Source organism: Macaca mulatta, chromosome 7, assembly GCF_049350105.2.
Source record: "Macaca mulatta isolate MMU2019108-1 chromosome 7, T2T-MMU8v2.0, whole genome shotgun sequence".
NCBI lineage: Eukaryota > Metazoa > Chordata > Mammalia > Primates > Cercopithecidae > Macaca > Macaca mulatta.
This window is the reverse complement of record NC_133412.1, coordinates 94,866,914-94,885,702: the sequence shown is the minus strand read 5'-3', so window position 1 is coordinate 94,885,702 and position 18,789 is coordinate 94,866,914. Positions and strand designations below refer to the sequence as shown.

General features: G+C 40.4%; 1 pseudogene and 1 gene segment (V, D, J or C); both read right to left on the bottom strand.

Moving 5' to 3' along the window:
- Positions 1-6,933: 6,933 nt before the first annotated feature.
- LOC100423457 (sal-like protein 4 pseudogene) lies at positions 6,934-9,982 on the bottom strand (annotated as a pseudogene).
- A 3,532-nt stretch (positions 9,983-13,514) lies between these two features.
- LOC106999337 (T cell receptor alpha variable 19-like) lies at positions 13,515-14,489 on the bottom strand. The segment is given in 2 exon segments: positions 13,515-14,096; positions 14,299-14,489. Coding segments are annotated over 2 exon segments (564 nt in total).
- Between the last annotated feature and the right edge of the window lie 4,300 nt (positions 14,490-18,789).

The following is an 18,789-nucleotide window of genomic DNA, read 5'->3' as shown; positions in this document are numbered from 1 at the left end:
CAGTTACCATGCTGACAAGATTCTCTGGCTGGACAGATCATCTAGCCGCTCTTAAATCACTATGCATGCTCAGGAATCCCCAGGCTCAAGTACTCATTCCAGAAATTCAGACTTACATGATATGCAAAGCTCTGCAAAAAAAACACATAAACCAAAACAAAACACGATTTCTGCCTCAAATTGCTTTCATTTGAGTGAAGAGCAGATAGTAAAGCAAATTCTAATCGCTGTCTGTACTCCTGTTAGCCCAGGCACAGGCTTTTGGAATGAAGAGTCAGACTAGGAACAGATACTGGATGTATTTAGCACTAGGCAAATAAAGACTGTGTGAATACCTTCTTTACAATGTTCAGATTTATTTTGGTCCTTCTATCTCCCTCTTCTTTTCCTAGTCTTCATATCTAGATGTTTAACTTCCAGTGCTCAGGTGTCTAACACCTGAGTTTGTGGAAGTCAACAATGTAAGGATAGAAGGTAGCACTTACCTTCAGTTTGGTAGCACTTACCTTCAGTGTCCAGACATCCACCTAGTCTGTTCCCCATTCTTTCAATTTCATCACACTAGTTCTGTGGCTAGCTTCCAGAAAGATTTAGTATAATAGAGCCTTTGGAATAAAAAGTTAAGTTTTACATTAATATAGTTAAATTATATTAAACTGGGCTTCAAAATCAAAAAGTTCTCCATTTTGCTTAACAGTTAAATTACTTGAGTAGTGGTTTCTGGAATTTGATCAATTTGAAACTTATTTCATTGTGATTCATTTGTAGTTCTTGAAGCCCATTGTTCCCCATTACCTCTTATAGCCTTCTTTGAAACTTTTCAATATGGAGTCTAGGATATAAAGGTAAAATTAAGGCTGCCTGACCCTTAAAAGACTCTTTTTCTTGTCTCTTTCTTACTTCCAAAAGCAGATTTTTTGGAGATGCAGTGATTATTTTCTTCTACAATTCGGTTTTTGCTCCAGAAGTCCCATAGAGCAGAAGCAGTACAGCTTTGTCAGTCCTTGAGCTTGCTAGGAACAATGTTGAAATAAAATCACTCAACTCTACATAGCCCCATAAATGTCTTGTCCGGTATTGTGAGAGACACAAAAGTGTAAGCACATTTAGAAAAAAAATGTATATTTGGGAGGAGATAACGTATATACTTATAATAAGGTAATTGGGTATAAAGAGCTTGGATGAGAACAGTGAGCTTTACCCTTGGCTAAGCACCCTGGCTTAGGTCCCCTCACTTCTCTGAACCTCAGTTTTTAATCTACAAAATGAGATTAGTTCTTTGTACCTTGCCTTGTTAATAATGTTATTATAAAGAGTGAATGAGATAGTGCTTATGAAAGTGCACCGTAAAATTAAGTCAACTATATTTTAAAACATACATAAAACATATAAAACTATATTTCAAAAATTTTTTTTTGAAAAAAGTCTTTTTGAAATATATTTAAAACATTTTTTTGGTAATTTATCAGAAGGGAGAGATCACTGTGAGCTGGGGTGACCAGAAAATTCTTCACAAGATAATAATGATCAGAGATAGCCTCTAGGATCGGGAGAAATAATTATGGTAAGCATTCAGACAGGTGTAATGATGGGAGCAAAGGACTATGAGCAGAGCTGTTAATGGAGGACAGTAAATGTCTCCCAACCTCATTCACAAGTTAGACTTAATCTGATGAAGCAGAAATTTCGTGACTACTGTAGAGGCCATCGAGAGCTACACCATGAGTTTTAATTAACGGTACTCCTATAGGCAAAGGATGGTCATTGAAGGTTGTTAAACAGAGGACTGATGTTATTGATGCTGTGTTTCTTAAAAGAATAAGTCATTTGTAGGGTATGAGAGCAGATTATGGGGAGGAAATGCTGGAAGGAGGGAGGCCAGTTAAAAGCCTGTCACAGAAAACCATGTGTAACATGCTTGTATTAGACCATTCTCACACTGCTATAAAGAACTACTTGAGATCGGGTATTATGAAGAAAAGAGGTTTAATTGACTCACAGTTCTGTAGGCTATACTGGAGGCATGGCTGGGGAGGCCTTAGGAAACTCAGAAAATCATGGCAGAAGGTGAAGGAGAAGCAAGTACATTTTCACATGCCCAACAGGAGACAGAGAGAGAGGGAGCAAAGAGGGAGGTGCCACACAACTTAAAACAACCAGATCTCTTGACAACTCTATCATGAGAGAGCACTAGAGGGGTGGTGCTAAACCATTAGAAGCCACCTCCATGATCCAGTCACCTCCCACCAGACCCCGCCTCCAACACTGGGAATTACAATTCAACATTAGATTTGAGTGGAGAGAAAGAGAAAAACCATGTAAATATCAAAGATCTAATCTCAGAGCAGTAATTAGTAAGCTACACAGGAAAGTTCAAGTCCATCTAATAACACACTAGATCCTAGGACCTGGGACCAGAGCATTTTTTTAAACATGTAGCTCAGTCCTTTGTTGAGAAAACAATTACGAAGCATCTTTTAAATAAAGGCTAATGTGAAGGGCAGTGGGGCTATGAAGATGGATTGAATAAGAATTATGTTCTCAAAATTTAGGCAATGGGATGGATAAGGTTTCTTTTAAAAACTTTTAAAGTATAATATAGATTCAGTAAAGTGCACAGAACTTAAATGTAGAGCTTGGTGAATTTTCACAAAGTGAAATCGCCTATGTAACCAGCACCCAAATTGAGAACCAGCGTTGCCAACATCCAAAAACCTCCCTTGTACTCTTTCCAAGTCACTATCTCCTTATAAAGATAGCTCCTATCTTCACTCTCCTGACTTACAACTTCATAGCTTAGTCTTGCCTTTTTTTTTTAAATTTCTTTTGCTTTCATTTTTCACTCAGTAATATTTGTGTGATTCAATCTGCCTTGAGCATATGGCAAATTTATTCATTCTCATTGCTGGGTAGTATTTCATTATCATAATTCATTTATCTTTGAAACTGTTGATGTGCATCTGAGTTGTTTTCCATTTTTAGGATATTATAATCACTGATGTAATACATGTTCTTATTCTTGTACATGTTTTACAAATGAATATATGTAACTTTTTACTGGGCATATAGGTAGAAATGGAATTTCTGCATCACAGGGAATGCACATGTTCAGCTGTAGTAAATATTGCCAAATGTTTTTTGAAATTGTGCCAGTTGACATTCCTTCCAACTGAATACATGAATTTCTGTTGCTCCATGTTCTTGTCAACATTTAGTGTAGTCTTTTTCACTTTAGCCATTCTGATCATGGTATAGTTATAGATATGAATTTTCGGAACCATAATGCAACATATCAAGTGGTAAGCAGGAACAAAGGTTAAAGAGTGATTGAGAAGTTTAGAGAAGGAAAGATTACACACGTTGTATCTTTGCATCAGGACAGCTGTGTCTTGTAAGATAAGAATGGTGACTGTACGTTATCCAGGACCACTCTGCATTTTAATAGTTGTTCTTATAAATTATGAAATGACAATATTCAATGTCTAGGCCACATCTTCTAGACTATCAACCAGCAAAACAGATGTCTTTTCTCACCTACTGTGTTCTACACTTTCCTTTCCGAAAGCACAGTCATAGAAGGTTGAGACAGAAGTTTAGCCTGTGGAGATGGAAAAAGGACATTCTGTGCAATGGGGACAATTTAAGCAGAGACACAGATCCATATCCAGACACAGTGGCATCCATATTACTGTTAACAAGCAGAAGAGTGAGGAGGTGTCTGTGCTCTGCTGGTGAATGAAACCTTCTCCTAGCTTCCTGGAGCAGGTTATAAATCTCCTCTCTTTTGTATGACAGCTTGCATTTAAACTGAACACAGGATGAGAATATCTTCTTTGTCAATAATTACCTCATCTTACAAAATATATTAATTCAGCAATCAGTAATATTTCAAGTACATTTTAAAAGTGTTTATGTACTCTTAAGAGAGGAAAATCTCCATAACCTATATTTATTGCTTCACGAGTCATCTTTTAGGTGTATATTTGCTCAAGGGAAAAATGTCATTTCTTTGTTAGCTTTTATCTTGATGTGTGGGACTTCACTGGGTTGTTTATTTCAATATTGTGAAAGACTGAAACCAAATTGGTTTGAAGGCTGATGTGAATATTGATTACATCTTAGAGCATTACTTCTTTGGTCTGTTGGCAAATATGAGAAAATGTACCTTAAATTACCTAGTTAGGGCAATTAAAGCAGCCCTGCCTGCCCCCTGAAAACACTTTTATGTTAAACATCCCTCATGTGCTGTTTCTCTACAGGGCCTGGGGCCTATCAGCAGGGTGGGTACTGGTGGGGGAGCAGCTGCAAATGGGTTTATTTACCGGAGCTGCAAATAGGGATATAGGGCCCTGTTGGGGTGATTTTCAAGCAGAGCCAAGATGTCCTTGCCTTATCAATAAGTTTTGGCTCTTTCCTTTGAAAAACGCGTCAAGGAACAGTGTGGTGTTTTGAAACTAGCACATGATTGAAAATCTGATTTAGGTCCTGAACAAATTCCACCCTTTCCATTAACATTGGCTGTCACAAACCGAGTCTCCACTGTGTCGACATGCCATGCTAGGCACTGTGTGAAAACTGTGTCTGTATAAAATCATGTATAGTTTAATTTAAACATATAGGTGTAATGCAAATATGTATAATTTTAATTCTCAACTCGACTTCAAGAGGTAAATTCTATTATCACCATTTAATGGATGAGGAAATTGAGACATCAATGGGCTAAAGAATCAAAAGTCACGCTGCACTGGAGATGACAGGATTTGAATCTAGCCAATTTCTATTTTTAATTTTATTAAAGAAAATTTCTCAAATGTATAGAAAAGTACACAGTATGGAACAATGAAACTCCATGTACCCATCACCCATGTTCATCAAATATTGATTCTTGGTCAGTCTTGTTTTATTTATGCCCCAATTGCATTTAGCCATTCAATTATTTTTTTAAACCCATTCATACATTTTTAAAATATCATATTATTTTGCTTTTGCTTATTTTAGTACTATCACTAAATTTTGACTTTTTAGAAACACAACCAAATTAGTAAATGTGTTCATATTTTCAATTATTTTACAGCTTGTCTGATTCAGAATTCATCTAAGAGTCACATATTGCGATTTGTGGACATGTTTTCCAAAGAGAAACCATTCAAAATTTATTTTCCAACAGATAACAGTAGCAGCTACAGGAGTTTCTCCAAAGATCATACATTGACAAGGCATTATTAGCTCAACAGTGAAAAAGTCACTGGTGTGTTCTCTGTAACAATATCCACTTCACAGGATAAACAGATACCATTATTGTGTTCACTTACAATACCAGAAGAAAAGGCACAAATGGCAAAAAAAAAAAAAAAAAAGGGCGGGGTGTGGTTAGGGGGAAGCCTAAAATCAGGTACAATAACCAACAGGCAAAACATTAGCTAACAGTCTCCATCTACATTTCAATCAGGGCCTTCCACATACAGGGGACAGACTTCTCCCAGAAGTTAGGATTTTTCTTTCTCCTTTTTTGTTAAACCATTACAGAGATGTTTCATTTGCTCAATATCATTACATATACAAAAGGAGATTACAAATAAAGGAATCACAAAACACCTTGAACATCCAACTCTGTCCACCAATACATTGACTTTTAGGTTTAAGACAGAACCTGGGAATTCTTCAGCAGTCTTAAAATAGGAAAATAGAGACTATGGCTAATAAACAGATAAATAAAGTAGATAAAGTAAAAGCTTTCCTATCCAGGACTCACCTGTTCCAACTTCATAGCCTTCATAAAATCCTCAAGAAAAAATAATTTTCCTAAGTTGTACCAAATAAACAAAACAAAAAAATAGTATGTATGGCAGGAAACACACCCTTCCATGAGTTTCTTCTTAAGAATGAAAACCCAGTTTTTCAATAGGGTAGGCACTGGCAAACTAAATTAAGTCACCTGAGATTCCCCGTTCAGGTGTCCACCTCAGGTTCGGGAAGAAAAAGGCGTTTGGGAAGTATGAAGAGGACATTGGCACTCTTGTGGCTCTGACTGAACTGCATTTGAATAAGCAGCAACACACACAATGAATCCCTAAGCACTAACATAAGTCCATCTGAGGGCATCCTACTTAAGGTCCTAAGGTTGAAGCAATTTTATAATTGTACAACCTTAGTTTTTTGTTCTTTTTAAAGTATATTTAAAAAAAAAAAGATGTGAACAGGGTTGGGGGAATATAAAACAGTTTCCTAAATAGATGACAGATCATGTCTGTTTACCTGCATACAGTTACCAGTACCCTTTGCGCCAATTAGGCTAAGTAGTGTGTCTTCCACTGTGGTTCAATAAGTTCCAATGGTTCCACCTTGAAATAGATAATGGTCTTAGAAAAAGTCACCCTAGGTTGTATGAAAGTCCTATGTATACAGTTTGTTACAAGTAACAAGGCTACTTTGCAAGACCTGCTGCTTTCAAAAAAAAAAAAAATCTAGCGTATATTTGTTTGGGTATAATTTTTTTCATTTTCATTTCAGTCGTGCTTGAGGTGGTGGTCATGACCTTCATAAACATCATTTGCATACCCTTCAGAAAAAGAAGGCCAGGCGCAGGAAGCTCATGCCTGTAATCCCAGCACTCTGGGAGGCCGAGGCAGGCAGATCATGAGGTCAGGAGTTCGAGACCAGCCTGGCCAATATGATGAAACCCCATCTCTACTAAAAATACAAAACTTAGCTGCATGCAGTGGCACATGCCTGTAGTCCCAGCTACTCGGGAGGCTGAGGCAGGAGAATTGCTTGAACCTGGGAGGTGGAGATTGCAGTGAGCTGAGATCGTGCCACTGCACTCCAACCTCCAGAGCAAGACTCCATCTCAAAAATAAAAATAAAAATAAAAAAGAAGGAAAAGAGGAGGAGATGGGTCTTTACAAAAAAAAAAAAAAAGGCAGATTCTAGAGATTTAACTCTGTCTGTATTTATCCTTCCAGGCAAGTTAAGCTAAGCTAAAAAAAAATTAAGAAAAAGAAAAAGAAAAACGAAATAAAAGAAAAAAAAAGAAGACTGCAAGCTTGTTTTCTTCCAGGAAGTGAGGGAACTGGTGTTTGGGAATGCTGTCAATTGCACCTGGTTTTTCCACATCCACACTGACTCCTGATTGGGAGCCATCATCTTGCAGATGGTGGTGTTATTCATGATTGAGACAGCCCCCAAGGAAACCAGGAAGGTAGGAATACAGCTACTCTGGATCACAAAATTGCTCACTGGTTTTCACTGCCAGACCACCGTCAAGTGTAGGCGTATACTGGTTCCTTACAACAGGGTCCACATTCACCAAAGGATTTCCTTAGGGGCTGGGATTTCCTTAGGAAACATTTTTGAGACTCTTTTTCAGTTTGTGCCTAATAGAGCCATGGTGTTCTTCAGGACCAGGTTCCTCCCATGGTGTGCTGAGTTATTGTTCACCCCATGTGTCATATAGTAGACCCTCAAGTTGCCTTTGGTGGTAAAAACTGTCCCACAAATGTCGCATGCAAAAGGCTTCTCTCAGGTGTGAGTCTGTCCATGAGTCTGAAAAGACTAGTGGACAAGAAGTTCTTCCCACACTGGGTGCAGCCGTGTTGCTTGACCTGACGGTGTAGCTGGGCATCTAACAAAGGGGTCATCAATGGAGACAAGATTGAGGGTCCTACAAATATACCTGGAACTTCAAGTTTGACATATGTTGGCTGGGCTCAGATAAAGTTGAAGGGAGATTGCTCTGACCCTCCATCTCTGCATCTGTTCTCAAAGCGCTCTGATTTGCCCCCAGCATCAGGAGACATTGACTTGATGATTTGTGCCTCACTATTGACCGGAGACAGTGCTTGGAAGGACCTGGTTTCCATGGTGTCTGAACTTGGTTCTCACACTCCTGGTCTCGTTTCAGTGAGGATGAGTTTTTGGTCAAGACATTGCTCTCCACTGAACCATTTTTCGGCTGCTCTGGCACTGCAAGTCAAAAGGAATAGGACCCAATCCCCCCACCTGGGGCATCCAAGGAAGTCATCGTGGAAAGAGGTACAGTGATCTTTGAGGAGCTGCTTGGGCCCTCCTGGGAGCTGACTTCTACATCAGTGCTTTTGAGGACATCATCATAGCAGATGGCACTGGTACTGCCATCCTCACTGACTGTCATTGGATCAGGACCATAAGGTCACAGGGATCCTCTGGCAAGGGAATATTTGGAATATGACTGCCCATGTGCATCCGAATATGCTGCTGCAATATCACAGCATTGGTAACTCTGGCAGATGGGGCATGAATGCTGCCTCTTTATGGGTGTGTTGGTTCAGTGAACTCCAAGGTGCGTCTGCAAGTTGCCTTTGGTAGAAAAAGCTCAGCCACAAATCTTATACTGGAATGGTCACTCCCTGCTGTGTGGCTGCCTGTACAGTAATATATTTTGAGAGCGCTTAGGAATCAGTAGAAAATGAAGCCAGTGGTGGCCTTGTGGATGTTCTCAAACAGCTACAGTAATTTTAGGGTCTCTGGTCCTGGCTAGGGGTCCCACTCACTTAGAAGCCACCAATCCTTGGTGAATTATTGTTTGTCCATACCTCAGGGAGGGTAAGCCTGCCCTCACTTACTGCAGAAGGACTAGGATGCAGGTCATTGGGCAACAGGCCATCCATGAGGTTCTTGGGGTTAGTCTTTGAAGAGAGATTCTGAGGTAGCCTTAGAGAGGAAGTTACAAGGACAAGTTTGCTGTCTAAAGAGAGACTTGATTCATCGATGGGGGCAGGTACAGAGTGCATATGGGTTGCCATTGCCTGTTGCCATTTTGTCCTGAAACTCAGAAAACAGCTGAGGGTTCACCTTCTCTTGGAGATGTTTGTGAACGTGTACGCTGAGGTTACCCTTGGTGGTGAAGCGATGACTACAGAGCACACGAAGGGTCTCTCTCCAGTGCTGGAGCAGAGGTGGATCTACGAGAAGCTATCAGTCCCCAAAACCTTGCTAGAGTACTTACACTTGTGCTTGGAGATGTTCTGTAGCTTTCCTTTCCCTTTCTTGGAGGGGTCTAATGCCATAGTGGAGAAAGGACCCTGGAAGAGCACCAAGCCCAGAGCCTGAGGGAGCAAAGCACTCAGTATGGAAGACACGATGTTTTCCCAAACGGGGAAAGGGAAGAGAGTACCCTTTTCCCATCTGGCTTCAGAGGAAATGGCATCAGTCCTGGGGCAGAGTGGTGAAGGTAGAAGGGATGCTGGCATGTGGTATCTTGGCTTGTTTCAAGGCATCCAGAGACAGACCTTGGTTTCCAGCCTTCTGGCTGAGCAAAACCACAGCTGCAGAAATTTGCTGGACATGCCCAAAGTCTTCAGGGTGTCAGCCCCTGCCCTGCCACAGTGGAGGACATGGGAGGCCCACATGTTCATCTCAATGTAGATCTTCTCGGTTAGCTGGATCTGCTATAGCTGCTGTTGCAGATGCAAGATCTGCTCCAGGACCCATGGGATGCTGTTGGTGCTGGGCACAGGCTGGCAGTGCACCTGCACTCCACTGATTCACTGCCAACTTGGTGTCCCAGAGAGCTTGCATGGGCACCTTAGTGTTGGCTGCTTTGCCTGTGGGTAAGTAGCTTATGTCCTTAGGTGTGGGTGCAGGGCCATCTCTGTAAGTGCACCACAGACTCCACACCCGGCTTCTCTTTCATGTCCCCTAAGCTGCCACTGTTCTACTTCTGGCCATCTTTATTGCTTGGACTGGGTGGCTGGTGGCTCAGTCTGGCTCCAGAGAGCTGCCATGGCCTCTATCTGTCATTCCTGATGAGGACAGGGGGGTTTTTAGTACAATTTTTCTTATGTTCTAAGAACTCAGAGATGCTAAAGAACTGCACAGTATTTCTCACAGGTGTCCAGTTCCTCCCGATGAAGCCATTTTACCATGTGGCTTTGTCCTTATTTGCTTCATCATCATTCCCTTGGTGATCCATGGGAGCACCCCAGGCCCTCACCACTGGTGCCATTCAGGCTGCATCTGTGAACTCTGGATTCAGTTGCTGCTCGCCCTGATCCCCCTCCAAGCTGGCATGCTGGAGTTTCATCTGCTTGCACTTCTATATGGTGTGAGCATGGGGCACTGGGAAAGCCACAGTTCTGGCTGATATGTTTTTTAAAGGCTCTTTTAATCCATAGATCCCCTCACTCATTCTTTGTAGTTTATGGGAAGAAAAAAAAGAACCAAGATGTTTGTCTTGCAGAGTTTTTCACACCATAAATTTTGCTTACCGTATACTTGTGATGGGTTTAATATGTTCTGCTGTCCTTTGTACTTACTATAAATTGGCAATGGGATCTAGAGGGCAGTATTTTGTTTAATACAGTGAACAGAAAACAAAGCTATTTTTCACTTCTGGGGAAGTCTATTGGATTGAGTTACTATTTCAAGTCCACCTAATATTTTCCCTCTGTTTGGAAATTCTGAAAGACACTGGTGGTTGTGGAATAACAATTGTGTGAAACATTAAGAATTCCACTCTACTTCTGGGAGAGTACACATTTGACAATTTACTGTTCGCTCCCAAGGGTATCCAATTCTGATGGGGAAATTTCCTTGTTTCCAAAGAAAGGAAATTTTAGTTATGAAATCAGGTGGAAAGGTTCCTAATGCTACCATTTGGGGTTGAAGCAGCACCGAGCTGTTGAACTTGTATCTTATTGTCTATTAGAAGATGGAAATGAGGGCAAACACACAAAGGATGTAGGTGCTAAGCAGGTTGTACTAGGGGTCAGACGGAAGGCAACTACTACCTGTAATAAAGAGGGATGAGAGTTAAGGTTCAGAGATTCTTTGTATCACACATAATATGTCCCTAATATTTGCTTTCATTCTTTAAATTAATTTTAAAAAGCTTACGACAGTGGATCAGGTCCAGAACAGAAGTTTCCTAAGTCAAGTGATTAGGGACCCTGTACAGCTCATTAGCTTGACCAGCTCTCTCTGTGTGTGATACACTTTATCTGAACTCAGTCAAACTCTAGCCCAGGGATACTGGAACAATTCTGCAATGAAGACATCCATCATATGCAAGATTGGAGGCTCTGAGATGTGGGATATGAGGGTGACTAATTTCAGGGAACACCTGAAGAGGTTCCCTGATGAGGATCATTAGGAAGTAGCAGGGGCTGAAGCCTAGTGGTCATTATCATTGACTTTATTCACAGAGGCTGGAATAAGCCTCAGCTGTCTTGCAGGCTGTGATGGCTTCATCTCCCCAGCCCCTCATAAAGAGACTTCCTGTATTATAGCTCTTGTGGATTGGCCTGTCTACATCTAACAGCTTGTAGCCTGACTTAGATAGGACTCAGGAACAAACAACAAAGCTTCAATCTCTGGATAACCTTTCGGGACACCCACTCTACTTAGGAGAAGAATAGGGTTTACTGCGTCATTTTTGCTTATCCTCTGATGCCAAGGCCCAGTGCCTAGTGACACATCATCAAGCCTGTACCTTTTTAAAACACTTGGACAATCATACTCATTTCATTCTACTCCAGGCACCTACGAGCATTTGCATTTGCTACTCAGCTCTAGAGACAACTCTAATATTGAATGAACCTTTCCCAGTTACAATGTACTTAGTTCCTTTAGGAACAGATGAATTATATTAATTTTACAAGAGACAACCAGAATTACTAGAAAATCTGTCTCTCAACCTGCCTTAGAACTTAACAGGAGGAGCTGTGTCCTCTGGAGTTTCAGCCAGCTAGTCCAAGTTCAGTGTGACCTCATGCTTGTCAAATGGGAATCTTCTAGTTTTTCTCATTCTCTCATGCTGAGGAAAGAAACTATGTCTAATGCCTTGTGGAAAAAAAACAATAAATTCAAATTCAAATAAAAATATTCACTTTTGAATTAGTACCTGTTCTGTCCCTTCCTCCTTCTCTCTTCCTCCCTTGTTCTTTCTTTCTTTGTCGCTCTTTCTTCCCTCCTCCTCTCCCCTTCCTCCTTCTCCTCTTCTTCCTTCTTTTCTCCCTCTTCTTCCATCTCCTCCTTTTCATCTCCCTCTTCTGCTGCTGCCTGGCTACATAGAATAGCAGTTTCTGTGTATGGAGAGCAGGTGACTTCACAAGCCACTCTCCTCTCTGCCTGCTTCCTTTGGCTTCTTGTTACTACTGTTACATTATCATGCAACATGTGGAACAATACGAATATGTCTATAACAACTAATCGTCCTTTCGCAAAAAAGAAGGGCAGCTAATAAGTGTTAGGAACTCAAAAAGGTAGTGGACTATGTGCTCTTGTGAGGCTAGTAAAATTTTGGAACTGCCTAATTAAATCTCTACATTTTACAAATGAGAGAACAGGTTCAGGGGAGTTATAACTTTCTCAAGGTCACATAGATTGTTTGTGTAAAACTTTAATTCCCTCTGCCTACCATTCTATACTGGATATAGCCCCCTAAAACATGGCCTTCATAAAGGCAGGAACCATGTCTGTCTTATGAACTAATGTTTCTCCAATGCTTACTATAGCTAAAAATACCTCCTAAATTAGGAATAAACTACACTTGAGTTTCTCAAGCTGGAATATACCCATGGTACATGAAATCATGGGGGAAAAACAGGCGTAGTTTCATGAGATGGTATTTCAGATTTGTTTGTCTTGAAGATGAGTTTATGTCTTGTAACTAATAATTTAAATTTTTACTTTTAAATTAGTTCATACTGTGAAATGAATGGTAAATTTTTGTAAATTTTAAAAATAAAATACATATACATCAAAGCCATTATGTGTCCAAAGAGAACTTTTGACCTCTATGCCAGGGAGTGGAGTGTTTCCCAGATCTTCCCATGTTTATAGCTAAGCTAGAAATCCAGTTTTTAATGTGATATCTGTTTTCTTTTAATGTTAAAAACTCAGGTTTCTAAAAACTTGTGTGGAGCAAAAGAAATAAAAATCCCTGTTCCTGAGCACCTGCTGTAATATCCAAGGAAAATATATGTTTAGACAGGAAGTAGACACTGGACACACCATCTGGGTTCTGTTTGCCATAGCAGTTGTAATTCTGGCCCTAACCACTTCTCAGCTTCAAACTGGCCAGAACTCAGAGGGGAAAGGGTGAAGGCAAGATATTCAATAGGTTAGGACCAATTCCCACCTTACACATCTCTCTTTGTAGGCAGCCTCTAAATGAAAGCAAAATACTTAGATACTTTTAAAATATCATAATCATGTCACAAAAAGAGAGGAGCCAGAGAAAGGAAATTTGAGGAACATTTCACATCTATTCTGATGTATAAGAGGTTGCTGGTATGATTATGGAAAGAAGTCTAAATTTAATTATTCTACCTCATTTAGTAATGATACCATTATTAAGAAAAATCAATGGAAGGCATTTCTATTACACTTGGATTAAAGCATTCTACGTAATAATTAATGCATAAATGTATGAATCATTCTGAAAACTTAACAGCTTATGAATGGAATCATCCATTTGGTCTGAAGATAATTGGATAGTTTCCCACCCTCAATAAAACCAACACGAGATTAATATATTTTGTTTTTGCACTTTTTGTTGCATAATTCTATATATGATATAAAAATATGTGCTATATATTCTGTCTCAATCTATTCTAAAGAATAGAAGACACCCATGCTTCTAATAAATGATATATCTAGACACTGTACATGAATTGAACTCAGGTTTCCTTTCCAAACCACCTGTGCTGACACAGCCCCAACTTGCTTCTTCCTGTCTGTGATGGAGTCTCTCCCCAGGAACCCTGTCTCTTGTTGAGGTTTTTGTAGGGCTCCCACCGACACCCATCTCACTGTGGCTTCATTCAGAGCACAGAAGTATACTGCTGAGTCCACGACCTGTGAGGCTGTGATGGTGAGGTTGAAGGAACTGGTGGATTTCTGGAAGTTCGAATAATATCGACCATTTATTTCATTTTGCTCATCAAAAGAGTTCTGACGAATAAGGAAAACCAATTCTCCACTTGGTGGTTGCTTGTACCAGAATAAGTAATAAGTAGTATCACGGGTTTCATACACACAGTCCAAGGTCACATCCTCCTTCTCCACCACAGAAATTTCAGTCTGAGCTTGAGTTACCTTCTGAGCCATGCTGGATCCTGCAGAAAAGAGGAAAAATAGACTGATCCCTTATTTGCAACACTGGGGATAAAATGGATTAAGTGGCTTAGGACCTAGTGCTCTGATTTCATTGCCTGTTACCCCTTCTTTCTAAGCCTCATTAGACTACAAAGGTCTGCCTCCCTCCACATCCTTCTGAGCTAACAGGAGTCTGAGTTCTGTGCTGGTGGTCCTGCTTACCAACACAGATGGAGGTTATGACTGCCCTCAGCAGGCTGGCAGTCAGCATGTTCATAGCTCTTCCCCTGAGTGAAATGTTCTGTGCTCCGTCTCAAATCCAGATCTTAATTCTCCACCTTGCACTCAAGAGGTACTAGCAAAGTTACTGGGCTGTGTGAGGCTTCTGCCTTTTACAGGAAGTATGGTTAACAGATGTATGATGAGTTTGACTGTGCCATGTCACATGCTTCCTGTATAGATGGAAGATCCTAGACTGTCCTAAGTACCAATTTTGTCTCAATATAACTTACTGGACTGTAAATATACAGTGGTAAAATTGAATCATGGTTAGTTAATTCATCTTTGGTGGAAAATGTGAGGCTTACAATTTATTATGAGCTATAGTGAATACATGGGATGATATAATTATGCACCTTTTGGTCTTACATATGTCTTTTTCTTCAGATGGAATCAAAGTGCAAACTAACCACACAGAGTTTTCACTCTCTAGCAGGAAGGAAAAACTTTTAGTCTCAATCTTTGTTACTACTTTGCCAGTCACGGAATCCAGCAAAGGTTATGTAAGAAATAGTTTATTGTTAATAAATGATTTTACATCATACCTCTTGAGTCACCAAATCTGTTCAGTGTTTGCCATGTCAAGTAACAGCAGAGAAAAATATATACATGTTTATTTGCACATATATTTGTGTGTGTGTGTAAACAAAAATAAATTCCAAAAATTCTACTCACTGCTTAAATGCAGGAGTTTCTGTTATAACTCAATATGTGTGCTCCTGAAAATGCCCCTGCTATTCCAATCCTCACACATTAATTGTAGTGGAGATTAGGATAGGAAAAAAACTAAAAATATATAATTTATAACCAGAGCATTACCAAAAATCATAGGAATCCTATTAAAATACCAGCAGAGTTCAATCTCCACTGGCTTTTGTCCCTTGCAGCACAGTCATTAAACTCTTTGCAGTGTTAAATATTGGGACTTATGTTTCACCCCTTAGATATAGGTTCATAAGAGGTCCTATATTTACAATAAGAGTGGGTTCATCAAAGTTTTGTGTTATTATTCTTCATTAAAAATATATTTTATTTGATTTATGGCTAGGGTAAGAAAAGAATGGGGGTGAGTGCTAGTGGGCACACATTTTCTTTGTGAGGTGGTGAAGATATTCTGGAGTTAGATCACAATAATGATTGATAACTGTGAATATACTAAAACCACTGAATTGCAGACTTAAAAGGATGAAGTTTAAGGTATGCGAATTGTATCTCGATAAAGCTGTTTTTTTAAATGATAGAAGTGAAAATACTCATATTAATGATAGCTAAAGTGATTCTAGTGCTGCCGTGGAAAAGAGGACTGGGGGTTAGGGAACCTCCCAGTATCAGGACAAGCTAAGACTATTATAATATTTCAGTCTTAAAGAAGATGATCTCTATGGAACCCTAAATGCAGATTTACCATGAAGTATATTAGGCTTTGATTTTAGAGCCCCTTTCTACCCCGGAACCTAGAAACTTAAATTTATAATTTAATTTTCTTTTTCTTAAAGAGCACCCCAGAAATCAAAGAAAAAACTTCGGGGTCTGCAAAAACCTGTACCTTTTTATGTGTAAAACTCACAGGATCATGCAGGATAGAAAAAGGACAAACAAGTCTCACAGAACTCCAAATATTAGGAATAATTTCTCGTGGTGAGCTACATTCTGAGAGTTTTGGTGAGGGGCCCACATTTCTGTTTTATGCTCTTTGATATAGAGAATTATGAGATTATTTTCTCCATTTCGGGTCCCAGTGAACAAAACTCCATGTTCATTCACCTCTTTTTTATAAAGTCTTTCTTGGCTGCTAAATTTGATGCAATTTAGAAGGATCACAGGCATAAATGCAATGATAAAAATGTTAGTTCCCAAGTTAAAGTAATGTCCCAAATCCAGAATTTCTCGTAACACAGATCCTCAAGTCAAAAATCCAGGTCATGATTTAGTGTTACAATAAACAGCTGCCAGGCCAACAGGAAGATCAGTGTGGAGGGGTGTAAACAGTGTGGGCAAGACAAGCCATGGGTGCAGCCTTTACTGACTGGGCTGCTCTGAAACCACAGTGCTGATAACACAAGGAAAGCCTCTCATCAGCACACTCTCCTCATAGAACTTACTCAGGTAGCAGAATTTCTTAGCAACCACAAGAGAAGGAAAAGTCAAGGGAAGAGAGGACAAATGCCGCAGTCCCTGGAGATGGAGTTTCTGCAGGTGAAACTCAGCAAGACAAACCACCTTGGTCTCCATTGTAAACACAAGGGAGTAGATTCAAGGTGATCATTAGTCCATGAACTGTTTCCCCTTAGAGTTTTTATTGACAGGTTATGAAGTATTTCAGCATAGACCAACTGAACTGTCACATAGCAAGTTAATGTCACTTCTCAGGAATGTATGCCATCTGAGGGGAAGAAGAGACATCTGGACTGAGGACAGAAGCATTTCTAGAAAACAGAGCTTAGGTTCTGCTTTAGACTGTTCCTCCCCCAATTCCTCTGTGTGGTGTAATGTAAAATCTCCATGGCTTCTTGGCACCAAAGAATCAGAGCTGGAATTACATGGAGGAAGGCTGCAGGGTAGAACCCTGGAGACAGAAAATAACGCCCCCTCCCAAAGCCGCTCACACCCAGGCCCCACCTGCGGCCCCCGGGGTTTGTGCTGGGCTCTCGCTGCAGTCCCTCCCACTGTGTCTCTCAGAACACAGTAGTACACGGCAGAGTCCGACAGCTGCACCGAGGGTTTCTCCAGATGGAAGGAACTGTCACTCTTGACATGACTGGCCTGAAAACCTCTGCTGTTCGTCTCCTGGTTTTCTGAACTTTTCAGGAGGAGCTCAGGCTCTTTGTTTGGATACTGGACATACCAGAATATAAAAGCTGAATAGCTGGTCTGATAAGTGCAGTTTAATGTTAGAGCTGCCCTCTCAGGGAGGGTAACTGGACCTTCTGTCTGGGTCACTGAGTCTCCATTGGTCCTTCCTAAAAAAAAAAAGGAAAGACGTTATTATACTGGCAATAGACAGTATGGTCTCCAGTTTGGAAGGGGTTAAAGGTCATCCTAAAGCTAAGGAATAGAACATCTCAGAAGTTCTGAGTAAACATTACTCACTGATTATCAACAAGATCACAAGTCCTGAGCAGGAAGCAAACAGCATGGCTGGCTGAGAAGCAGTAGAAGGTTTTGTTGAGAGATATCCAAACCGAGAGGTATATTTCTTTATGTTGTTGATTCTTTGGCAGAATCTTCTACAAAATCTTGACTCACGTGTTAAGCATGGCAAACTGCTCTACAAATCAGGCCACAGGCAGAACAAAGAGATGTGTGCGGAAAGGAAAGATGAAATTTGTGTCAAACCACAAGCTGAAGGGAGCAGCGCCCTCTTGCGGCTCCTCTCTGTCCCTGAAGCCTGCTCTGAGTCTTGGAATGTTGTTCATTTTCTCACTGGGGTGCGGCTTAACGGGCAGACATAGAAGGAAAACGGTGTCCGAGGTGAAGGGTGGTGGGACTCAAGGAAGGAGCATCAAACGCTCTGCTGACTTCACCGTGTGGGTGAGTCCTGTCAACTTCTTCAAGGTGCAGAGCAATATGACTCCCTTAAATCTCCACAGTCCCGGCATCTAATGTGTTCGCAAGTGGTAATTTAGTTTTAGGCGTCTTAGGATATCCTGAGAATATCGATAAAGAAAAAAAATTGTGAGATTTATTCTTGGTATATTTCCCACTGGTCCCCGGAAACCAGGGGGTGAGCACTTCTGCTTAGAATGTCCTTCCTTCTCCCCACTCCGCTTCACTTGGACGACTCCTCTTCATTCTTTGAAACCAGTGCATCACCTCCATGTGAAAACATTCTCCCAACTCTCTAGCTAAGTTAGTGCTCTCCTTTTTTCCCACCATACTTTCTGGTCTTGTCACATCATGTTAGAATCATTTCTGTCCTGTTTCTCAAGCCGCACTTGGTGCTCCTGAGATCAGAAGTTGAATCCTGTTACTATCAGCAGCCCTTTTCCTAGGCCCTTAGCTCATAGGAAATGCTCAAAAAAAAAACCCTTAAAAATTGGTGAAAAAATGAATGAATGGCTGTGTCTGGTAGGCAAAATTATCTTTGATGAAGGACAGTCTGTGGAAAGATGTGTCTTAGGCCCCTGGCATGACTGACTTCATTTAGGAGTAGATCCAGGACCTGGTAGCAGGTGCATTCCATGTTCTTCAAAATCGAGTAAGGTGCAGGACTTCTTAAAAGGGGCCGCTCTCATACTAACTTTTTTTTAATATTATGGTGTTTTCATATACCCAACAATAAAATTTGGTATCAACTTTTTAGGCTCATAGGTTTTATACAATTACCAAATCAGACAAAAAACGCAAACAAAATATGAAGTTGATAAAATTCAAATTAAAACATTAGTGTGAGAAATGATTTTTCACTGAAACTAAAGGGTTAGTGTAGGCTTA